Source organism: Clinocottus analis, unplaced genomic scaffold (assembly GCF_023055335.1).
Source record: "Clinocottus analis isolate CAN_PGR_092001 unplaced genomic scaffold, fCliAna1.0.p SCAF_17, whole genome shotgun sequence".
NCBI lineage: Eukaryota > Metazoa > Chordata > Actinopteri > Perciformes > Cottidae > Clinocottus > Clinocottus analis.
In genome coordinates, this window is record NW_027175898.1 from 5376909 (window position 1) to 5403103 (window position 26195).

Here is a 26195-nt window from a genome sequence, read left to right on the forward strand (position 1 = left end):
AATTAGTTGCTCAGTCCTTTGCTCAAGACTTTTGTAACTCTCCATGATGGGCTATTCTGACTTGTTCCAATAAAAACATGAAATGCAGTTGGACTCTGTCGTAACTTAAAACCAGACAATCACTATTTATATTCTCAAGTTTTAATTGTCAATATAATTACTGACAATTGAAAATGACATGCTTGTGTTCATCATACAGACGTGAGGCTCAAGGAGAGAATGCTGAAATGGGAACATTTTAAGAAAAAGGATGCTACTCAGTCAATGTGACAATTTGATCTGTCCATAAATCTTTATTCTTTCCATTATAAATGATTCATTACCTTACAGTGTCTGAAACCAGTTGAACTATATATTATAGTTTTTACACAAATATCCCACTGTTTGAGCAATAACTGAGGAAAGGCAATGCCTTAACTAAAAGCAGCAAAATAACTACTTATTGCTTTACAAGTCTGCTCATCGTTTCTGTGACATCAATGATCATTGTGCACAGAGAGCTGTTAAATCATCAAAAATCATATGGGTTTCATGAAGGTACATTTGGAAACAAGAGCCATACAACTTGATTTAAATGATCTTGGGGTGTTGCACAACATTGCAAAGAAGACATTCTGTCCGTAGAGACCCTCTGAACAGGAAAAATAACTTAAGATAATATTTTTTAACAAATATACTTGGTGTGGAAACTCTGGGAGAAAATGCAGAACTCTGTAGCACCGAGTCGACATTCCTGGATATGTTAATTGTACAAAATCGTGCTATATTTACAGATGAGTGCCCAAAAGTCCCATTGTTGCAAGTACTGACTAAAGCTCTGATTCAGCAGGACACAAGTGGTACAATCAATATCTGACACTAGAGGGCGATGTATTCCCATCTCTTTCAACACAAAAGCTCAGAGGACCTCTGGCAAAAGAAAATGTCGTATACACTCATAGTAAAATGCAAACTGAGTACTTGAGAAAATTAAGACCCACACCATTAACATTAAAGTCAAAGGATTTTCCAGATGCAATCTTTGAAATAAGCATCTCATCCATCCTAATCCCGTTTCTTGTCTCCCACACGATCGACCAGTTGCAGCAATTTCAGTGTTGTTGGTAAGTCCTTCCCCAGGTCTCCTTCAGTCTTTACAATCATGCCGATGGCGTTCCTCCTCCTTCAACAGTACCTGCTGTCGCATTTGCTTTCTCTGCAGCATCTGAGGTTGGAGGAATGAGGCAGAAGAGATCTTTAAATTAAAAACTGATTTAGAGTTTTAGCCACGCGAGCACCACAGCTCTGGGGCGGGTAGTGTATGTTGGTTGGTCCACACTGAAATATACTTCGAGCTGGTTAGCAAATGTTAGCACGCTAACAAGCTAAACTAAAGAGGTGAACACTAAAGCTATTGAAGCTGCAGAACAAGATTTATTAATACCACTGCTACCCTGTAGTCACCTCATTGAAATAGCCTAAACAAATTACTTTTACGGTGTTACGTTTTTGTTGATCTGTGAAACCAGGAACAAACTGTTTCTAAATGACCTAGATTAGTTTTTTTAGTGTTAATGTAATATGTTTAGATTCTGATCTGACTTGGAATTATAATTTGGGAGCTGATAACTGTATTTCTGACTTGGTTGCTCACAATTATGGCCAAAATGTTATGACAGTCTAAATTCCAGCCTGCTGCAATGTCATTTTGAGCATTTTAGCACGCTGACTGACGTTAGTATGTAGGTCAAAGGGCGGCTGTGCCGAACTGCAGCCTCACACTATGAACAAGACTTGTTAGTCTTGTTCATAGCTTTCAGTCTAAGATTGTGTTATAGTGAATAATCTCTCTTACCCATGATACTCTCTTGCAGTGCGTCCTGTCCTGCAGTTTGCTCCGTCCCTTCGCCGGTCTCGATCACTTTACCCTTAGCTTTGGGTTTCTTTGCAACAGGTGGCGGCACCTTCACTTCCTTTGTTCCAGAGGAAAGCTCAAGATGTTTATCTTCGGTGGCCACGGTTTCCGGTGCTGGCTTGGTTTCAATCACCACCTTCTTGTTGCTCTTGGAGAAGATAAAGCTTGCTGTGCTGGAGGGGGATTTATGGAGGTTTACTGGTGATGTTGGAGAGTTCATGCTGAGGCGAGATTGGGAGCCGGTTTTTGATCTGGCTGCAGTCCTCAGACGGATGGCCTCCTGTAGGTTCATGGAAGGGGAGGCGGTCGTGGCAGGAGGAGACTTTTTCGTAGGGCAGATGACCGTAGATGAAGATACAGGCAGAACCAAAACGGACTTGGGCAGAGCTGGTTGTGTTGTAACAATGGCAGGTGGTGAGGAGGGTGGTGGCGATGTGCTAGAGATGAGGATCAGAGACTTCCTGATGGGCTTCTGAGGAGCCTCACCACTGGCAGATGAGGTTGGGACCGGATAGCTGGGCTGCTGCTTCCTCATCGTGACCTCCACCCCTGGTTGGTTCTGAGCTTCAGGAGTCTCAGGGATGCTATTAGGTGGAGGGGTTGAAATAGGAGCCGGTTCCTCCTGTACAACAGGGTCAGACGTCAGTTCTGGGACTTGGTATTCTGTGCTTGGAGGACTAGATGGGTCCGTAATGCTGGCAAGGTCCTGCACCGGTAAAGGGATGTTTACAGGTGGAGAAGGAGCAGGTTCTTGAGCCCTTTCTAGAAGAGAGTTTTCAAGAGCTGGTGGGATAGAGACTTCAGATGGTGGCAAAGAGAGGGGCTCCTGGGTTGCTGGACCATCAGTGTGCCGGGGTACCACCTGAGGAGGCTGTACGGGAGGCTGAGGGGGGATACTCTGAGGGGGAGTGAGAATAATGTCGGATGAATCTGGGCCGGTTTCAGATTTGAATGGGACGCTCTCTTGTGGAAGATCCATCTCCTGTTTTGATAGCAAGGGTGGTGGAGGTGGAATACTTTGTGGTGGAGTGAGCTTGCTAACCTCTTCAGAGGATTGGCAGGCATTCTCTTGAGGAGATGGAAAAGAAACCTCTTCAGTGGACAGAGTGGAGACCTCTGTAGGAGGCTGAGGGGAGACCTGCAGATGGGAGATCTCTATAACTGGTGATGGAGATACCACCGCAATGGACACGTCTTTAACAAGAGGAGGAGCCTCCTGAACCACCAGGATGGGAGACGACTCTTTGGGCCTCACAGGAGTCACCTCTTTAGGTGGTGGCGGAGGAGTAACCTCTTTAGGTGGTGGCGGAGGAGTCACCTCTTTAGGTGGTGGCGGAGGAGTCACCACTTTAGGTGGTGGAGGAGGAATCACCACTTTGGGTAGTGGAGGAGGAGGAGGTGGAGTCACCTCTTTAGTCGTACTAGTAGGAGGGGAGACTGTATTAACTGGTGGAGGGGGAGCCATATATGGTGGGGGAGGTGGGATACTCAGGGGTGGAGGTGCAATCCCCTGGGATGAACTGGACCTCTGTGGTTCAATCTCAGTGTTCGCCCTAACACATTCTGTTTTCACCACATTAGTGGACCTCTCTGGTGGCACCTGGACAGGTAGAACTAACGGCACCTCACCAAACATTGGGGGCGGTGGAAGAGGGAAATCAATCACATCGGGCCCATTGAGGCCCGCCAGTGGTGGAGGTGGTGGGGGCCAGGACGCCTCAGGGGACGAAACAACTGTTGAGACGGGAGCAAGCGTGGTCTGTTGGGGAGGATGGTGCACCAGAGGAGGTGAGGGAGATGGAAGAATGCGTGCTAATGAAATAGCGGGTAACGTATCCATGTAAGTCTTTACCTCTGAAGTTTGTGTGGCTGTCTTTTTGACTTCTTCTTCTTCTCTCACCGCTTCCAGCTTTCCTTCACGTTTTTCTATGGCCCTCACTAACATTACATTTATTATGTCACTTACTCTTCCTTTCTCATCTTTTTCTGTCACTTTACTGTTTCCTTTCAAATCAACATTCTGCTCAGCCAATCTGTTCTCTTTGTGACTCTCAGCACTCACAACCCCACTTCCTTGAACTTTCTTTGTCTCGAGCACATTTAAGGCTCTATTAACGGATTCCACTGTCACAGCTGGATTTTTGTGTTTTCTTTCTATCACTAAGCTCTTCACAGAGCTCTCTGTAGATGCAGAAGGAGACTGCCTCTGTTGTCTCCTGTCCTTTGGATTCTTCTTAATGATAGCATAAAGGTTATCAGGTGCCGGAGGTCCCAGCAGCAGCTCAAAGGAACGCTTGCTGTGGGCCCATACCTCTGGAGGAGGGGCTGGAGGTGCATGGACTTTAGGTGGTGGAGGGATGTTGAAAAGTTCTCTCAAGGCCCTTACAGAAGGGCTGATGTTGACCGTATCGACTGAGGTGTCAGGTTTGAGATCCCCTGGAGGGGATGCAGCATGAGTGGAGCCTGGAAAAAACCTTTGAAGCTTTGCTAAGATGCCTCTCTTGTGGGGCTGTTTAGAAACCTGTGATGATGCGCCATCTTGGCTGGAGTAGCCACTGGACGGGGATATTATGTTGCTGAGCGTATTCTCCTGATGTAGTTTCTGCTTCTCTTGTGAAACTGTTTCCTCAACCTTTACAGCTCCCTCTGCCTTGTGTGCCAGGGATCTGATGGGACTGAATGATGCAGACCCTGGAGATTCGTCCAGAGAACTGGTGTCAGCAGTGTATCCAGGGCTGTCTATGGTGCTGGAGGGCACGGGAGAATATCCCGATTTGTTTTTTCCATTTTCCTCACCAGAGGCTGAGAGGTTATAGGGAGAGGATTCTTTTGTGTTGACCCTTACTTCTGCCAGGTCACGTGACCGTCGCTTCATCTTATTGTGAAGGGAATAGGAGCGGTTTGGAGGAGGAGGAGCCTTCTTGGGTTTCATGACAGAGAGGCTGCGCGCAAACGGACCCTCGTTTTTCACCTCTTCCCCCTTAATAATGATCTTGCCATTGGCCGTGCATCTTGAAGCCTTGCTGATGGAGTGAACACTGATTTTGTCCTCTTTAGCAGAGGCATCTCCGTTCTGTGACCTCTTATGCCTTGGGGTGCTGCCTCTGGATATGGTAGAGGAGTCAGATACCAAGGTCTCTGAGGACTCAGAGTTGCTCCAACAAGAACTGTCAGACACGTTGATAGGGTTGTAGCGGGAGGCGGAGGTGACGTTGGAGCTTCTGGAGGAAGTGGTTCTGGAGGAAGAGGCTCTAGAGGAAGCACGGGAGGGGGACGGGCTGGACAGCAGCAGGCTGCTCTTGCTGACGGTGCGGACGCTGTTGCGACTCCGTCCACGGCTTATTTCCACCACCTCGATGGAGGGTGGCAACACTGCGTTGGGAATGATTTTGGACATGTAGGCGGCCTGGGGTGACATAGACATGACAGGGCTAGGCGGCTCCTGCTGGAGGCTGTTGGCAGTGGCTATCCAAGGAAAGGCCAGGGTCAGAGGACTCTGCCCACCTGACAAGTCAGGACCAAGGCAGTGCAGCAGGTCATCCCCATGACCAGCATGGTCATTAAGCTGCTTGAGTTGGTCTTTGTTGAGGCCGGCACCGGCTCCCCTGTGCTGTGGCCCATCAGTGGTTGAGCTTTCGTCAGTTTCACCATTATAAAGTTGTTCCTCATCTAACTTCTGAGTCACTGACCAACCAACTCTGTCGAGGCCTGAGAGACGGGAGGAGAAGCTCATATCAATAATTAAGGAAATCAACATCTATATAGGAGACACTGACATAACCATGTTAAATACTATTCTATTTCTGAATGTAGCTCATACAATTTCATAGTAGTTCATAGGTAGATGTAAGTAATATGTTTAAAATTAACAGCTTACCCAGTTCTCTCTTAACATGCTGTGGGATTTCCCCAACAGTCTTCCTGTGTCTTCTCCTTGTCTTGGTCTTTTCTGACTTTTTGCCAGAGTTCAAGGGTCTGAATGTTGATTCTAGACGGACATGAGAGAAAAACACGATCCATTGATCCTTTTCTCATTCAATTTAAAACTGAATACAAGCTGTACATCTCACTCATTACATGTTTAATCTGTCATATTATGTGTGTGCATCACGATATGTTGCATAATGACTAAGATGTAAATAGTATTTTGCGCTTGTGGTGACGTTACCTTGTCTGGTGAGTCCAGAGCGGGAAGATCTTGTGGACACAGATGATTGTACAGAGCGAACAGAAGTTGTGTCACCGATGGTACTGTCTGACATAAACCCGTCTGTGTGGACCGTTATTGTCGACTGACAAAAGAAGAGAAATATTTTTGTTAAACAAAACACAGGTACAAGAACTGTGCATGTGCAAAAAGAAACTGCAATTTTTTTGTCACTTACAGTTGTGCTTTGATTGTCCTGGAACTCGACTCCATTGTTCGTTTCTGAAAGGACAATAATATTCAACAGATTTGAAATAAGCAGTGTTTATATCCTCTACACACCCTCTTGAACAACATGCAGACAGTTGTCAACATGTTGGCATGGCACACCTATAATTTAGTGCACAGATGTAAGAGTCTATCGCTGGAGTGCTTTGTACCTTCCTGCTGCATCATTTTCAATCCCTCCAGGGCCTCAGAGTGAAGGTTCTCCAGATACTTGGGCCTGCTCGCCTCAATGAACACGTTCTCCTGGCGCGCGGGGGGTGCCGGGGTCTTGTCATCGTCATCTCGCTTTGGGACAGCTTGAAGTAAAGAGGGGAGAGGGGATAAGTCTGGATCAACTCAAAGCTTTGAGTTACTGTAACGGTGGATAAGGGGGCATATGGACAGAGTGAGAGCATTCAGATGCCTGCCAGGGATATTTCAGCACAAGTACAGTAAATATGTTTTGAGAGTTAATTACGTGAGTGTGCAAATTAAGACAGCCGGTGCCTTGCATTTATGCAGGATTAAACTCCCGTGACTCTGACTAACTTTTAGGAAGGGATTAACACATCAAATCTGCTCATTATTATCCATTTTCTTCTTCCTGTGTCATTTAATTACAACAAGAGTAACGATCAGTGAGAAGAACACTCATTAAATTGCAGTCACATGTTGTTGCATCCAAATGACATCAGTTCAATATTTTTAATAACCAATCATGAAATGCCTGAAATACCATGTCATGAACAATGGGTGCCATCCAAAAAAATATTGCACTCACATAACCTCTTTCTGACATCCATTATCAAGTTGAGTTACAGTTATCAATGTTATGGTTTTAATTAGAAAGTGCAATATAAAAGGCTGAACATTAACATTTAAGTAAAAAACAAGAATTAATTAAAGACCAATGTTTACTACGTTCACTTTTCCTGACCAACTGGCATGCGATTGAACTTGAACCCACGTAGTGCCTTCACGCTTCCAGGGCAGATTCTGGGATCATTGCGCTAACAACCTGCTTAGACACTTTTATGTAATAGTGACAGCTGCTACACATTTAGCTGCCTACTGTACAGCTCTGCGTGGTGTCGCTGTAAGACCATGCTGGAATTAACCATGTGTTCACCAATCGCTACTAATGTTTAGCACTGGCTTTTTTGTAATAGCATTAGTGGTGCTCCAAAAAAGAACAAATCTATAAATATGCAACATTAGTTATTCTATTTTCCTGCAACTTCCTGCAAGTATTAATCACTAAAGTGAGATGAAATCACAGCATATTATATATCAGGTGAGTGTCCACAGTGATAGTGATGTCCACACTTAGATTACTTTACTGCCGGTCCTAGGTGTGCCAGCTGATCCCGCCTGTCCTTGTCACACTTGAATAGCAGTTTAAACAATTAGGGCAGAAGCAATTAGTTTGAGTCATAAAGCAATCATATCTGTTGTCTTGTAAATTTTAAACAATTGTGCTGCTTTCACTCACCTTTCCAGTTGAAGAGAGTTGGAAAGCAGTAGAAATTAGTGCTGGAGTTCTTAGTCAGAAGCACAACCATGGTATCTCATAAAGTAATCCAAAAGTTTACCAAAACTATACCCAAATTGGGTTAAAGAAAGAGGAGCAAGAATTGGATTGAAATGTGCAGTCCGTCAGTTCAAAAAACATCACGGCAGGATGACAGTCTCGCTTGTTTTGATGAAGTTGTTGTTGCCAGTTCAGGTCCAAGCGGAGCGTTGAATGTCTCTACAGCCAATAGACAAGCAGAGCTCAAACACTAATCCTCAGCAGCCTAATTCCTGCCATCCCTCTCTACCGTATCTCCCCCACTCGCTGCTCAACAAGATACCCAGCATCCCACTGTTGCTCCCCATCTGCAGGCACACTCGCCCCGGATTGGTCAGTCAGGGCACAGATCAAACGGAGATCATACATGTAAACATTGAAGGGAAGAGAAAGCTGTTGTCAGGGATTTGAGGTACCAGGGTGTAAATGGGTGACTCCCCCTCACTTAAGCCACAGCTTTAGTACTGTTAATAAAAACACTTTATCTGATTGTACACCATGTTCACGGTAAAACTCAAGAAACATAACTAATGTATTTACTTCCTTAGACTTCATTATGATAATATAACTATTGTTTGCCACAAGGGGGAGTAAGTGAATTAAAAGAATGCGTTCCTAAAACCAGATTAAAAACATGTTTAAAAAGAGGCCTGCAGCTCCACGGTACATCGGTCACACATGTGAAAATGTTCCCTATTGTTCCCAGCAGTGCTACATTAGACACGTTACTGTGCAGTGAGAATACAGGATATCTTCTATAACTCAGTTAATCAAGAGCTGCTATCTACAAATTATTTTATGATCTTGAGTTACTCTTTTTTTCTTTTGTTTCCTATTTAGGACGCCTTAAACTGACTGAACTGCTGCTCAGGAGTTGTTCACTTCCTGGTGTGCTGAGCAGACATGACATGGAATGTGTGCCATCTGAACAAATGGAAAACATTCCCATGGTTGTGATCCCACAAGTGACTCAAGACAAAAGCAGTTTATAAAGAAATGAATTGCATGTGTTACTAGTACATAGCAGCAAGTAGAAGAGAAAAGAAATCCCCATTTAAACCGAATCCACTGCTTAAGTGGAGGCTTCAACCTATAGATATAAACAGAAAGTTGACACGTGTCGGGTAAAAACTTATCTGGTTGTCATGTTACAACTCACACTTGACTGGAGGCTTTTAATGGCTCATATTATCACCGGTCTGCGAACACATTGTAATTCTGTCCAAATTAAATCACTGACGTTAAAAGGCACCATCTGTCACTGAAGCTAACTGTATTGACGGGCTGCTAGTGATTACGGATGAACCCCAAACTGATGTTTACATCTGGGATTTGGATAAACAGACTAAATCTAATGGATGTGATACCGTTCATTCATGTTGCAGACTTCTCTCGTTAGAGGAAAAACAATTCAGCTTCCAAGGGGATTTATAATGACATTTTATGACATGTGAATAATACGGATTTAAAGTAGAACATTTAAATAAGCAAACATCTGTTGGCAAGTTTGTTTTGGTAAAATATGGATTCTCTGGCAGAAAACAGAGACAGAAGGATTTAGTAGACATGTTGTATCATCAACTACTGTAAACAAATAACAACCAGTGACACAGATGGTGTTTATTATATGCAACCATGGCATTACTCGTACATTTTTTAGCTGTAACTACTCATTTAAGATTAGGAGCACTAATCTGTGAATCAATGTACGTTTAGAAAGAAACGCCAAGAAATTACTCGAGTGGTATCAGACATTTTGGGATTTGTTTTGCCAAATTTCACTTAATTTTTTAGTAAGGCTTCACGTTTAATATTTAATGATTAAACTCTGCAAAATAAACAGTTTGTCTCCGACCAAGAGCAGTTTGATTTACTAGGACGAGTGCAAGTCTCTACAGGTTTTAATGTTTTTATTTTAAATTCTTTCAGTATAAGATTTCTTTAGTAATTCAGTTAATCTTTCATGCTGAATTCATTAATTTTCCAAGAAACTTATGAACATATCGCTACAGAATTAAAATATACACACACATGCGCACACGTTCCTACCTTCATGGCTACAGCTCCACCTGACAGATACTATAACACAGATATTACAAAGGAAATGGACAACTGATTGCTTGAAAGATGGGTTACTTTTCTTCAGACTGTTAATAGTTTAATTTACTGTAAAAGCAACAGTTTGAGCCCCCTGCTTTAGGTTGAGCACCACACACACGTTAACACAGACAAAATGTCACTGGTGTGATGTGACTCTTCCTCGAACCGCTTCATGGGAAACAACCCGATGAATATACCCCACACACACACACACCTAACTTCCCTGCCTCAACTTGCCCCTCTTGTCTCTTGTTTTGGACCGCCACGCAGAGAAAATATTCTCTCCTGCTCTGAGGGTGAAGTCTGCCAGGTGCTTAAGCCTCTCTAATCAGCACAAACCCAACTGAAGGCATGGCGATGACAGTGGGAAAGTATCTATGGCCTCAATACACTGACTGGACACATCCTGGTCCAAGCTTGAGTGCTCCATTGACTATTTTCACGGCATTGGTTTTCAATGAATTAAATATAAACATCTAAGCTGAAAGAAAGGAAGGACGTGGCGTGACGAGGACAACAATCCAGGTAACGGATACGCCTGTATGATCTGGCACGCTAGGTTATACTCTACTTCGCTGTCAGACAACACATTTTGTATGCCAGCCAACCAGCGCGTATCGGATACCTCCAGAAACATACTGCACATACATGCACACTATTATTTCATTACATCAGTTTACATCCTGAACCTCCAAACACCCTTCATCTCTCACTTCCTGGTTTAAAGGGTCAAGAGTGAGCAGACTCCTGTTCTCAAAGTCAATGTTCTTCATAGTCCTTCAACAACCAATCAAATCTCATAACAAAAACTGCAGGATAGTGTAAAATGTCCCGGCCTGCTAGTGCCTGTTTAATGTATGCAAAGCATTTTTACAGGCTCCTACTATTAATAAAACAGAGTATGACAAGTAGAACAAGAGTGAGTCCGACACAGATCCTGGGATGGGTGTATTTAAGGTAAAATTCTTAATATGTTAGTTAAATCACAATTAAAGAAAAATAATATGTTACAAGGTACTTCAGAGTATAACATGAGAAACAAACATTTTAGTCAGCCGTTAGTCCACAACTTTGTTCCAGACTATCAGAATATCTCAACTACAATTGGAAGAATAGCCACCAACTTTAAATTATTCCTAATGACTTTTCCTGTAGCGCCACCAGCAGGTCAAAATGGGACAGATGCTGCTAAACTGTTGACATTCATATCAGCCTCAGCTGTCTTTACTTTAGCAAAATAAATAAAAAACCGAGAAGGTACATTGTGAAAATGGTAAACATTACCTGCTAAACCTGAACCTAAACATTGTTATGCTAACATTAGCATTCAGCCCAACACACCTCAGCGCCAACACACTGCATCAAAGAGCTGCTAGCATGGTTGTACCTCTTGTTTACCAATAATTCAACATCTTCAGAATAAATGAAACGGTGGATCTACTCCCTAACCCCTCCATGTCAGCCTGTGGAAACACCAGGTTGTGCTGCAGGTTGTGCTGCAGGTTGTGCTGCAGGTTGTGCTGCAGATTGTGCTGCTGCAAACTGGGCAAGTCCCTCGGTTATATACACGCAGGCTTATCACAGCTCCAGTCCTTGAATGCATCCTGATAGAACAGTGTGTTCTCGGAGAGGAAAACCCAAATGAACAACACTCTGTGTGCACCTTTACTAAACTCTAGTGAGGTAGAACTAATAAAGTTATCGTCTACGCTTTACAATAAGCCCCATTGATTAAAAACACCCATTTGACTTTTGACTCATGGCTGGTGACTCACACATTTTTCCAAGCCAGAGTGTGTTGGCAAACATGTTCCTTTCGGGACAATAGCATGTGCAGTTTGTGTAAGGCCACAGTAATGTATCTGCAGATCGTGACAATGAAACAATGATTTCATAAATAACTGTTGCTGTCCTGCTTAGTCTGAGTTTGGAAGCGCTGACACCAAACATTAAAGGCCTGCAAAGAAGAAAAGGAACTTGATGAAATGAAACTGGAGCGCATTATTCAGTCGGGACCAGCGGGCAAACTGGTACTTAGTCGTGACCTAAATATGATCTTCAGGTGTGGTGACTTCACCTATTGAAAATAAATCCTAGTAAATGCCCATAAAACCTTGTGAATACAAACATGCATTTGTGCAGATGTTTACTATACAGGTAGTCAAGTTCTCATGTACATAAATTCCCACAATGTCAGCACTGGCTTAATGCTCACATAACACCTGAGCAGAGTGTGTGCTTGTGTTGCGTTAGCGTAATTGTCAGATATTTTATATACAAAGTTTTCAAAAGTACAACATAAGAAAAGCACATGAGAGAATCAACAAGTTATTTTCCCTTAAAGGCTGAATAATATCTCTCAGAGGCAAACACCTGCATGACGGTGGATTACTTTCTGCCATGAGAGGCAGAAGTGAAACGCTACAACATGTCAGTCTTCTCAAACCTGTTCTCCTGCCCTTGTAATGGTGTCATCATCACAAAACAACTACAAAAACTGTGAACACACAATTACAGTATCATGAACAATATTAAAGTTATACCTTCCATATTAACAGCAATATCATTTTCTATTAATTAAACAAAGGTTGTTGTTGACCTTGGCCAACGTCTCAGTGTTGTTGTAGCCTTACAGTTTCACGGCACACCGAGGTGTGTAGAATACTGTTTATTCAAAAATGGATCTAAAATGAGGACCCTGTAACTTGTGCCCTATTGACTCCTTGTTTTCTTTAACTTCCTTAAATGTGTTGCATGTTTTCCATCAGTCTTTTACTTCTTCTATTATCTAACACTTTAGTTCACTTTAAAAAAACACACACAATTTGTCCTGGTTTATGCTATAATGCAATCTGCCGTATATACGATCTTATAGAAAAAAAAATAACCTGGTGATGAACCCGTAACAGCTGCAAATCTTATATACAACTGTATCAAAACTAATCTGGAAATGGTTTATCAGTGTTTAAATTCTCCTCATGGCATCTTTATGAATACACTTAGGCTTAAAACATGTTCATAAATTAAGCAGCAGCTATAACAAAATCATCAACAAAGTCAAACTAAATGGCTTATACGATCTGTCACATGGCATGTATGCCAAACACACACAAAGAGCTCCCTTTCTAGCCCCCTCAAAGAAATATCTTTATAAAGCTCGGGAATGTGAGGAATTTCCGAGGGAGTGTTTTCTGGCCAACAGGTGACCTTCTGAGTGTACCTTGGTAGGACTGTATGACCTAATCAGTCATCCCTTCACCTTATTACCATTTACCAAAACCAAGGCCATCCATCTTTAAACCCATTATGAGGTCAGGACAGGAGCAACGAGAGTTGCAAAAGAGAGAGAAGCTCGCCGTATAGTTTTTCTCAGAATAAAGTAAACCGACAGCACGGCAGGGACATAAATCACTGTCTGACAGGTACGCAATGACGGACATTAACAGTGTAAGGAATTAAAGGAAATGGAAGTGAATTAACATGTGACAACAGATAATCTCTGCCTTTTGGCTCAGCATGAAACATAGTTCAGTAATCAGAGAAGACAATGGGTTCACCAAACTGAAAGGTTCACTAGGCCAGAGTTTATCGCTCTAAAAGCTGCTACTGTGCAGATCCCTGTCTGGTCAAACTCCATAGACCTTGTTTACGAAAAAACATTCCCGCTCGAGCAAAAGGGAAAGGTGAACCCACACAGTGTTAGGATGCTCACCCGGACAGGGAATCTACCGGCACGGTTATAAAACTAAAAAGCAAACGCATGGCAAGATTAAATTGTCTGATGTCTTCATGGAAGGTTACTTTGTTAGAGATCTATTTGCACAAAATCTGCAAATGTCTGATCGAAGAATGAGGAATCTGACCGGACATTCAATGCTAGTTTTTGATACTTTGTGCAACATACAATTTAATAACAAAACAAAAATAACTTTAGGTAAAGCAGGAACGTGTTGAGGCCAACTGTCGGTTCACTTTAACACTAGTTTGGGTTACCCTTAAGTATTGAGAAATATAAATATTTGAGTGCACCGTGTTTGAAAGACCAGAGAATTTGCAGCTTTGTGTTGATGGGTCAAATAAAACATTTTGAAAAGTTGCTTTAAAAGGTTTTTCTATTTTCTAACACTGCAACAAACACTTTATTGTTGATGAATCTGCTGACTGGTTGGAATAAGAAAAAAGGTCAGTAAATTGTATAAAATGCCTCTCAAAATGTCCTAAAGCCTGAGGTGATCCTCGCGAGTTGCTAGTTTCATTTGCCTTGTTAAACATATAGAGAATATATTTCTCTTCGTCAAACAAAAGTAAATAAGGGAACGTTGTAAACTCTAGTTAAAGAGATGATGTTAATGTTGTTTTCTACACTTTGTGTCTATGGGGATCTATAAGTCACAAATGAAGTCCTGAGGTTTGACGCCGAGGCGATTACTCTAGTCTCATACATGTGATTCTTAATGGTACCAGCGTCTCCATGTGAGGAGGACCAGTAAGAGTGGAGGGGTCAGGAAAACACAACCCGTTTCTCCCTCACTGCAACAGTCCTGGCATGGCTTTTAATTAACTGGCACTGTGCCTGCCATACCAGGCATTTAGTGGGCAGGAGGCCCCTCTGGCATCAATACAGATTATCATCATCATCACAGGCTCAGCTGGAGGTATTCAATTTTCTGGGCAAGTGTGTGACATTGCACCGTGTCCTGGTCCTGCAATAAACCACCTCTGGATGCATTTTGGGAATTGCTGAGCTCATTGTCTAATCACAGGAAGCGTCTGCAGAGGAGTGTGTTGCGGTTGTTGCCAGCACCGACAATATGCTTGCCACACACAACACGTTGATTGCTAAGGGGTTCAATAGCAGCATATGTTAATAACTGGCAACATAAATCACATTCATTTGTTTGTAGTGATATATTGTGTCAACCTGATAAGGCCTATTGCGGTAAAGGCAATAGAATAATTAAAGAATATTCATTGTGGCTGCCGTTACAACATAACGTTGTTTAATAAACATCACATGTTTAATAAAGGTTGTTTTTTTATTACCCAGAAATCTACTCTTTTGTCCTCGATTAAGTAAAAGAAAAGGATTCACTGATGTGGGAAGTCGCCTCTAAGTTGACCTTGTCAGCGGAGAAATATGTTATCTCTTCACAATAGTTGCTTCGAGCTGAACTACAAGCTCTGACCTTCTACATGAAGAAAACACAGCAAAAGAAACAGGCCTCTCTCTGTTAATCCGGTTAGCTAAGACAACCGGCAGACAAACACACAAAACAGCCCGAAACCGTTCAGGTTTTGCATAAAAAGGAGTCGCTAGAAAGAAGGTTTTGCTAGTTGCCGTTTTTGTGTTTCAGGTATGACAGCATCAGGGTGTGATTAATGAGGGTGTAAAACAAAAGTTAGTACTTAGTGTAAGAAAAAAAAGGAGAAGAAGAAGAAAACGTTCCCAAAGAGAGAACAAGACTGGTATAGTTATGCATGCTGGCAGAAGAGTGCACATATGCAAGCTACAACAAGATCCCAAACAGCTCAGAGAAAAGTCTGTTGATGCAATTTCCTTGGCAGCGTGTGAACAATAACTTTTTTTTTTTTTTAGTTCACTATGTGTGTGACTCGTTGTTGACTGTGTGGGTGTTTGTGTATTTGGTGGCCGCACAAAGGCCAGTCACTTCCACGTGTGTCCTGTTGGGATGGCAGCCGCATTGCTGCACTTCACCCAACACGTAACCTGAAGACCAGGTAAGTTAAGTGACGGTATCACAGAACAAGACAGACAGAGATTTCTTTTCACGGCAAACAAAAACAGCCGAAGGTCAGAAGGCGAGTCGGAAGTCTGTTAGTTCAAACATCTCGCCAGTGAACAAACACACATGCCTGGGAGCCACAGAGCAGCATATTCAACTTATTGCTTGTACCATATTCCTACTCAGCTTAGAAAAACTGCTCTCTAAAGAGATGTATTTTAATGTCTTTTGAAGAGCTCTTTGTTAAGGGTACCTGGCCACAATGGTGGGTTTTAGCCCATTAATACAAATTATTTCACTAAACGTACGTTATCATCTCAAGTTGAAATGACACCAATGGAGTCATTTCTAGTTTCCAATCTTCCGACCTCTAGAAGCTAGGAAATACATTCGAAAATGTTTTCGCCAAGACAACCAATTACTTAGTCATCTTGTGATAAATTAAATTAGTAAAGGACAGCATAATAAAAAGCTACATTCATTTAGATGTGTGTAGTGTTTGCTGTGTCAAGTAGTTCTTCTGCTCTTTTTGCCAACAGGTTGATTCTTAATTTCATAAAATTGTCATAACTAGTGTAATGTTGGAGTGGGTCGTCTTTGTTTCTGGTGAAGCGGCCCACCCAAATTATCCATATTGTGCGAAAGGAAAGGTTTCCTTAACTGTAAGATATTGTCCAAAAGCAGTTTCAGACATACTTATGATGAAATATTAAAAGGGGATCAAATGGTCACTGAGCATCCTCTTGACTCTTACCATGACTGTTACCTTGTGAATGAGTCTGTCTTCCTGACTTCGGTCCTCCCTTGTGTCCAGCAGGGTGCCCATCCAAAGCTAAGTCAAGAGCAGGACCTAGACCCAGGCCTTGCCCCATAACATCATGACTCTTCCTCTTCTTGCCCTTCAGCCAGTTCAGAGCCCGGCCCAGGGAGCGACTGCGCTTCTTCCGGCCCCTTTTGCTGTGCTTCTCCTCGGCAAAAATATCAACCACATCCTGGGGAATCAGGTCCCCGAACCCCATCGAGTCACGGTTTGACATACCAACTCACGGTGGAGCTACGCCCTGAAAGAAGAGAAGGGGAGAACAAAATACAATTTGTCATCATCATCATCATCATCGTCATAATCAACACATTATATGCGCTGGCACTCATGTTGAGATATGAATTAAACGACCACATTGGTTTCTAACATTCCTGGTGTCGACTGGTTTCAATTCTTTAGTAAAATCATGAAAGTGAATTTTGACATTGTGTGCAGTTGCAAGCAGGAGGTGTTATGAACATCGACCTTGCTGTTCTGTTCAAGAAAATCACAATATTTGATTATTTGAGAGTTGGCTGCTGCCAAGAAACTTCTTTTTTTTTAACTCAGGAAGCTGCCAAATTCATTTGTTGCAACAATTACTGTATCTGATTACGGTCTGCCTTCTAGGTCTGATTTCCCGTCAACATAGCTCATTATTCACATGTACTTCCGTAGTAACTGTCGGGGATATCGGCGCTTCATTTATTGCACTGCAGAAGCACCAAGGTTCACAATGATGGATGACACCTTGCCAAACAGGTTTCAAGTCTTAGTAAGATGATTTTCATCTCGAAGATAGGCGGTTCCTAAGTTTAGGATATATTTGAAACATAAAGTATAGCAAATTTGAAAAAAAGGAAAGCAAATGAATCCAGTTATACTGCACATAATTACAGCATCAATTAAGTGTCCATAGTTGCAAAGTTGTATTCTTTAGCCAAACACAGTTGGTATGTGTGTGTATGTATATATGTCTGTTTGTGTTTCTGCGTCTCCGTGGGCACGACGGGCCGACCCACAGGCTCAGCCTACAGACCCCCTCCTGCCTCTAAATCAAACTTCACAGTTCTGCAAAGAAAGCACTGGCACCGCTCCCTTCATTCCATAACATGGAGTCATAATTCACTAAACCGCACCCATAAGGCTCCTGTACTTTTGCACACAGGCAGCAACACTAGGAAGAGCTAGACAATAGAAAAATATATACAGTTGGTCTATGTAAGCTATCTTCTATATCAAGGTATTAAAGATGTTTGTTGGAAAGAGATTGTAAACGACGCATAATGGTGGATCAAATTAAACAGTAACAGTATGCGTTGAGGCATTTCTAACAAACAGTGTCCATTGATAGATCAGTGTCGTGTTTGTTTTGCGTTGCTTGTTATGTTTTTTAGGCATCCACCCCTTCACCTTGCTGAACTACTCCACTCTGATGCAGGTTTCCCCAGTCTTGCTCCTGGGGATGTGTATCACTGGGCTTCTTCCAGCAGCGTACTTTATTAGATACTTATCTCCAAATAACAGGCTAAAAAAGTAGGCGCAAGCTCTTAAGATGACAGGAGTCGCAGCTTGTCAATAAGCACACAAAGACTGGGGGAAGGTGGGAGTGGAGTCAGAGTGAGAGAATTATGAATCCCTGGATGATTCGTTGTTGAGAGTTCATGAAAAGTTTTTGGCTGCTATGTTGCTTCACAGTCACACGTGAAAAACACTGCGGGCAGATTTTTTTAGCACAAGCAATATGTGAGTAATACAACCAAACATCTTTCATGGTTTGTATGAATACTTTCCTGCCCCCGACGAGACAAGAAGCTAAACCAAAGAAACCTGTCATGTTCTCGGAGGATTACAAAGGTGTCTTTTCCAAACTGCTTGTCATCATCAAAGCTCTGTGTAGTGCAGAGAGGGAGTTGTGTTGAGAGGTTAGAGGATTCTGGTTTGGATTTATCGTACGGAAAGTTTTCAAGCAGATGCGCATTTTTTTTAAACACTACATACTCTACTGTGATCATAAATTGTCTTTATATCCGTCTGAACAAAAACAGAACTTTCCTGACAGTAGTATTTATTACAGGACTCCTGGAATGGATTGCATTAGTTTTTGCTAGGTGTACCTAATAAACTGGCAACTGAGTGACGTTTCCAAGGCAGGTGTTGGTTTACTAAAAGTAAAAACAAGTCTACAGCCATGCAAGCTGCTCTGTACTAAGGCCCAGCCAATGCCAACAAGTTTACAATAGCAATGCTAGTATGTTCAGAATATGCAACATGTTCACAATAGCAATGCCAACATGCAGTTATAATATTTGGCATGTTTCGCTGTCTTAATTCTGCATACCAACATGCGCTAACTAGCAATACACAAAAGGATGACCAGAATATCTTTAGTTTTGCAGGTATTTGGTCATCAAAGCCAAGTATTTGACAAACACAAAGTGTGATGATGGTGCTATAGAAAGAGATGAGAATTCTTCCTTTAGCAGCATGCATGTTGGTACAAAAAGTAATGGTAATCCATCCAATAGTTGCAAATCAACAATACTGCTAGTATGGGAGTTAAAAAGAGACGTATGCAGCTCCGTAGGAAAGGCTTAAGGTGAGTACTTGAAGTACTTGAATGCTTCTCTAAACTTCATGTGGGCGTTTTTGAAGTAATTTGTTATCTTAATGTAGCCCAGCCGAACTTGTTATACACTGCTTCACATCTGTTGAGGAGTGAGTTTCAGTGAAAGGCCGATAACAAGAAAAGGCATCCATCTTCTCCAGAGAAAACTACGAGGCCTCTCCCCGCACTGAGCCATGCTCGAAATTACAGTCATTTGGCATGACTAAGATCAGGGCATCTGTATTGGCTGCAGTTGCCAATAATCAGGCATCTCTCTCGGGAGGAACGGGAGGCTGGTTCATTCATTTATTGCCTGTGGGGCTGCTCTGAGTGCAACAACTCCTCGTATTATTTCCATGATCACAGAGGGACACGAGTACTACATCACTCTGGGACACAGCAGAGGACCACCCAGCAGACCGCTGTCTGTGCAGTCCAGTCACAAGGACTTGACTCATGTCACCATTGCTGTGTTTACACATAACAACCTACAACTTTAAGTTTTCCAAACAAATGTAATGAGGAGTGCCCTTTAAAATGTGTTTGAAGACTTCTATTTTTTGTTTTTTTACAATTCCTTGTCTCATCTCTTGAGTTTATAAGGTAAAGGTAACTGTCACAACCCTCTCTCTCTCTCAGACTCACAATCTCTCCTCAAAGTCAAAGCACCACGGCCGACATCTAAATACAGAGAACTACAGACACAAAAGAAGGCTTTAACATCACATTTATTTTTGAGGACCAAATCGAAAACCTCCGCCACCATTACCTACACTAAACACATCATGCTGTCAGAAAGATCCTGATCAAGTCATAATGCCTACGTTGATTTACAAACAAAAAAGTTTTACGTTCTCACTCACACTCACACTCACACACACACACACACACACACACACACACACACACACTAAACCTGCTGTGGTTTCCCAGCCCAGCCCCAGTACTGTCGGAGCAGGCATGTGTTTCAACATGCTGTTTACTTATCCTTTACAAAAGACGCCAGGCTTTCACATTGAACAGGAGATACCGCTCAAACACAGCAAACTTCAACGCATTGTGTCAATAGCTGCAGCCCTGACTGATTATCTGACATTGACAGCAGTGTGTATACACATCAGTATGAAGTTAACTGGGGCTGATAATAGTTTACACGCGGTCATGAAACGGACTGTGAGCTACCTGTAAATGACACTTCTTGGCCGTGTATTTTTGACAGCTACATGACCTGCAGTGCAGCTTGAGGAGATACATTCCTGAGCAAAAGGGGCTCTCCTCTCCACTTTTACCGAGGCGGGTCAATAGACTTCTAGCAAAGCACTGACACCTGCCTTGCCTAAAGCAAAACTCTGTAGCATAGCTTACTGTGCAAATCCAAACTCAAACCATGAATATACCAAAGATCTCAATCTCACAATGGGCTCTATGTACCTTTATTTGACTATCTGGTGCGTAAGAAGAATAAGGAAAACGGTAAATGGACTGTACTTGTATAGTGCTTTTCTAGCCTTCCGAATACTCAAAGCACTTTTCCACTACCGTCATTCACCCATTCAAACCCATTCATACACTGATGGCAGGCGATAACATGTATACACATTCACACACTGCAGGCACAGCCTACAGGAGCAATTTGGGGTTAAATGTCTTGCCCAAGGATATGGACGAACGGAGCCGAGGATTGAATCACCAATCCTCTGATTAAAAGGCGACCGGCTATACCAGTCATTGTCTTTGATATAGACTTATTTATAGACAAGATATAGCGATACACAATTACGTGGTCTAAAGTTATGATAATAAGCACATACTTTCTCTATTGTCTCAAAAAAATTGGATCATTTTGCACTAAAGTTCTTGATTAAATGAGAAAATATCACACGGGAGTATGTGTTTATTTTTTATTTATTTATATTATTACTATAAGACATGCTGTATTATGATGTATATTGTTATCATTATGAAATTACCTATAACGTGATAGACGATTTTAGCCATATCGCTACTGTAAAACTACTTTAGGTGACTTCCTTGGAAAACAAAGATGAAATACTATTTGATCCAAATACAGAGATGGACTGCCTTGAAAAAAAACTCCAACTTGAGGGTAAAGCAATTCTCCATCTGAAACAACACTTGGTAAACTCGCAATAACAATGTTATGCTCATGTGTAATCCCACCCTGATCTACTGGCAAATATGAACAATATGAATGTTGCAGGCAGTGGCTGGGGACGAGGGCGGGGGGAAGTCTCCAGGAAATGCAACTTTGACTGCGGTGAGTCACACAGGGAAGCTGACGGAGCAGACTCCAATGCCTCACAGGGATAAGGCAAAGCCAAGAGGGAGCGGCAGCGAGACAGGTAGCCACCTTTATTTGAATTAGGACCGGCTCAGTTTGACCAGGAGGCCGTTCACATCTATGCAAGAGCTGCTGGGAATCACATGACATGATTTAGGCGCCAATGACCGAGGCTAAGGTCAGGCTGAATGTGGTTAGACGGAAATAACAGATTAACGAGGTTAATAGTTTCCCTAATTTAGGGAAAAAAACAAGTTTGTTCTGTTCCAGTCTTCCTGCTGAGATCATTGGAGTAGGCTTTCCAGTTAGCAGTAACTAGTTTGGGCAACAACTGTTTATAAACCACACTTAGAGGGACACAAATGTCACTGAGAGTGGCAAGTGTTCAGCACAGTAAAAACTAGCGTTACTGTGCGGCACCTGAAGGCATCAATCAGGGCGTTGGCTGTCTTCTTAAGGCATTATCAAACAAAGAAGAGCATGTCTGCTGCTCAAGAGATAACTTAAGCAACTACGTCTGGGCCACAGCTCTCACACTCAATGTAGGAGAACTGTACTGTGATGGATGAGGAGGCCAACAAGACACAAACTGGACATCCTCAATCCGACCGCCTGAGGAGTATTAAATTGAGTAAGGAAAGCTTTTTACGAGGACTTTGTGGGAGTCATCAGGCACCAATGAAATATTTCCTATCTGAAGGGAAGTATTTTGGTATTGACAGAGAGGATTACACAAAATATAACTAATGAGACCAAATGGCTCATAAGAACTTTGTTTCAAGACTTGGGCTTCGGGATGGCCACAAGTTTCCTGGTTCCTGACCAACATATCAGCATCGACACACGGTGGTGAGGGACTCGGGACCGAAACACAAGCCCTTACTGACATTATGTGGTCCCTTTGTTTGCTGCAGGAAGGATACAGTTTCAGAAAAATACCATGTGATAAAAATAAACACAACAAAGCCGTAAGACAATAATGACACAAATAAACCAAAATGCTATGTAACTGAACTCCCTGAGCTTATAGACGCTGTGTGCATGCGCGCGCATGTGTGTGTGTCTGTGTCTCAGAGATCTGTGGACGGGGTAATTCAAGTTGGCGCAATGCAAGGCCGTTGTAGCCGTGCAGCAGCTTGTCTGGTAAGAGCAGCGGCTGCATTCCTGAGAGATTGATAATTACCGACTGAGAAACTCTTCACTCCAGATCTGATCCCCCTCTCTTGGTCTCCCTTTCAGTCCCTCCCTCACATCTCTCGTACAGTACAGTGGCCTCGGAGACCGAGCCATGAAACAAAAAGGATAATGGCAGGCGCATGAGAGTCATTTTGAGATAAGATTATGACGTGGGGTTGTGTGCACTGCCAAGGATAATTGTTCACTGTGTATTCTTTTTAGAGGCGAGCGACAAATAATTTACTTCAATGTAAACAGGAAAGATGTTTCTTTTACAGAGCAAGTGGAAGAACATGCGTCAAAGTATGAAAAATAAATAAATGCTAATATGATGTAATATATAAAGACATATATTTACACATAAGTATTATAGATATTTTAACAACAGTTTGTGAGAATTTCAGTTTCCAGGTAAGTGTTTTTGGTTATTTTTTGTATGTCTTCCTTTACATCTGAAAATATATTCTGAAGACTATTGAATGTGTTAAGTGTTTTATTGAGGGCTGCAACTAATTATCATTAACAAACATTCTGCTAATATTTTTCTTGATTAATTTGTTTTTCGATGTCAAAAAAGTCTGTTAAAAAGGCCCATAATAATCCCCCGTAGGCTGTGTTGGATTCTTTTTGGTATTTTTTCTTGAAAATTACTTAAATGACAAATTGATTATGAAAACAACTGCTGATTAATTATCTATGAACTAATCAATTATCTGAGAGATTGCTTCAGAGCTAATATTTTGAGCTGCTGATGTACTGTCAACGCTGCATAATAACTGCACCTCTCTGGTACGTGAAATAAATGTACAAACTGTTCGAATCCATTTAGTCTCCGTTTCCTTCTTTGTTTCCTTCCAAAAACAGAACAGAACAATAATGCACATTTTACTTTTCTGGAATCGTTTCTGTCGAGGGTGTTGTTTGCTTTGCTTCCAGAGGTTGCCAGGGGTCTAAGTCTGGACTGCAGCCTCTGTGGAGCTTAAGACCCCTGAACTGACGGGTCAGTGAGGGGTGCAAAAGAAAGTGTTGTGCAACAGTGACCAGCTCACAGCGAAGGCAAACACAGCTGGACACTTGGGTTTAAAAATACATGTCAGTGCGTCCGCTCTACCTTGAGCAAAACAAAAACTCTTTAGCTGCTTTTAAATCCTTTTCAATCGGTCATTCATTTAGGAGAAAAATGTAGTGTGGGAATAAAAAATTTTAAAAGTCCTCCGCTTTGACCAGAACTCTCAGAAAGATCAGAAAACAAAGTCTAGTAACAGCAGAAAACCCTGAAATGGACAGTGCCCTAATGACCTAAAACGCTACTGATTCAATTCATCAGAAGCATTGATGAAGACTCACTGATGAGTTACTTATCAGCTAATCTTTGTGTTGACCAGTGCACTGCGTCCCACTCATCAGGAGAGCTTCCTCTCACTACAGGCCTGCATGACACACACACAGACCACTCACTCAACGTTCACACACTTAATCATGCGCAGCTAACCAATTGTTCCTCCTGCTGTCCTCTCTTGACCAACAGCTTTTCCCTTTCCTCCACTGTGCTGCCACTTCATCATCGCTGATGGATGAAATCAGCACACAAGAGGAAAGTGGAACGTACCTGGCAGCACCGTCTCCCGAACTCAGAATAACTCATAATGCACTTTCATTACTTTCTTTCCATGGACTTCCTCATGTCCATCCCTCATCCCTCACTGCCTCCATGTTATCACTGTGTATCTCCCTTGATCTTCGTCTCAATCTTAGGTATCTACCAGGCTCTGCTGTACCACTAATGCTTACATAACACACCTGCAATCTCCATGGGTACAAGCCCTGGCTTGGCAGACTGGGGAAGCAGGAGCACCAGTACGCGACACGCCCTTACTAAACAAATGTCTCAGCCTCACCTACCTGAGGGTACAAGAGGTGAACTTGAAGCCATGGAGCTGGGAGAGAAACAGCGTCCATCGACCCTTGGTCGCTGAAATGCTGCAGTTTTCAGAACATTTTGGATTTGGTAGTTTTTAGTCCAAAGTGTAGAAGAGGGAGCAGACAAACAGAGAGGCGGAGACCCCAAAGAGAGGAGGTCCTGTTATCTAACCCAAACCAACGAGCAGTGGGTCTAAGAGCAGAGACTCTCATCGATTGGCACAAATTAAACCAAGTGTCAGAGCACCATGCTCCAGTAGTTTGCTGTTGGGTCAGTGACCGGGAAAGAAAACAACACAATAGTCATTGTCATAAGCTAAGAGAAGCACTACTGGTCTTAAATTACCTTTTGCTTAGAATCCCTCAAGGCCAAGCAAAGCAAATCTCCCACACCTAGTTTTCCATGCATGCCTGTACTCAACCTGGATCTCCTGCTATCCATTTGCACCTCACTTTATTTAGAACATTGTTCTTGTTGTTTTTCACATATAAGGACAATTTTATTTATTTTAAAGACTGATCTCATATAATCAATCAGACAACAGCTTCACTTAAATATACTTAGACATCCTTAAAAATAGATTGAGCCGATCTTGGTGCCACTTCAGCACTAGTTCATTAAAAACTAAACTATATGTTGCACTATTTACCACGCCAAAACAAAGCGTACGAGGCTTCATGTGGAGGAATTAAAACACACACACACGGGTACAACTGACTGCACTTTTCGTTCAGACCTCGCAACGACCAAACAAAAACGAACTTTTCCTCCTACCTTAACGAACTTTGATGACCCAGAAGAATTGGTTCACCCGCTCTCCATTTGAAGCGTCTCCCTGACGCGTCCTTCCTCTCCAACGCAAAACTTTCACCGTCCGAAGGAAAACTTCAGGTGAACCATTTCCGCGAAAAAGCACTTCAGGAAGCGACTGGAGTGGAGATTTGCTTGTACTCGCGGGTACAGGTCCGTTTTGTTTGGGTGTAGGCTGGACTGACTTCTCCCACGACTGTCAGTGCTGTCTGTCTGCGTGGACGCTCCCGCGGACCGCGGAGGGGGAAGTGAGGAAAAGTTGCCGTGGACTTGCAGCTCCCACCTGGAGGAGGCTGGGCGCGCGCAGGTGAGCGCGCGAGGCTGCGGTGGGTGCTGTGAGGACATCTAGCGGCGAGCCAGGGGAACAACAGGTAACGCGGTCTGTTTTCAGCCTGTGACAATTAAATAATTGCAGTATTAGAATTGTGTTCGTCTATATAAGAGAAAACAATCCCTCAAATTGGTAATCCCCACATTTGGAGATATACGGGAGAGTAGAACACACACACAATGATATTTAGTTACAATGACTCAATGTAGCCATGGATGGACACAGATGACGCAGTCATGCTGTCATGAAGGCACTCTAGATAAACATGCAGTGCCTACTTCTAATGTGGATACTCATTTATTGTATTTTTAGTGTGATTTTTCATGTCAAAATATAATATATGAGAAATTATATGAAACACAAAACTAAAATAGGTCCTTCTTAGGTACCTTCTTGCGTGTGGTGGCTATTTGTCTCTATTTGTGTGCGAGGAATTTGACAAGAAGCATGCAAAACACTCCAAGCAAATACTGTATATATGAACCATGCAAACTTTATGAGCAGCTGAGCTCAGGAAGCTATT

General features: G+C 42.5%; 1 protein-coding gene across 3 annotated transcripts; it reads right to left on the reverse strand.

Annotated features, from left to right (window-relative positions):
• Positions 1-287: 287 nt before the first annotated feature.
• Positions 288-25609, reverse strand: LOC137788255 (NHS-like protein 3). 3 transcript variants are annotated; one of them, XM_068581162.1, is made up of 9 exons: positions 25306-25609; positions 16477-16783; positions 6482-6625; positions 6280-6323; positions 6063-6186; positions 5772-5882; positions 3747-5602; positions 1835-3653; positions 288-1204 (listed from the first exon to the last, which is right to left on the reverse strand). In XM_068581162.1, exons 2-9 carry the CDS (start codon positions 16757-16759, stop codon positions 1140-1142), a joined length of 4446 nt encoding a protein of 1481 aa, XP_068437263.1. In that variant the 5' UTR covers positions 16760-16783; positions 25306-25609; the 3' UTR covers positions 288-1139. The 3 variants fall into 3 exon arrangements, with proteins under 3 accessions (XP_068437263.1, XP_068437261.1, XP_068437260.1); XM_068581160.1 differs by having other exon boundaries at positions 1835-5602; positions 16489-16783; XM_068581159.1 differs by having other exon boundaries at positions 1835-5602.
• Between the last annotated feature and the right edge of the window lie 586 nt (positions 25610-26195).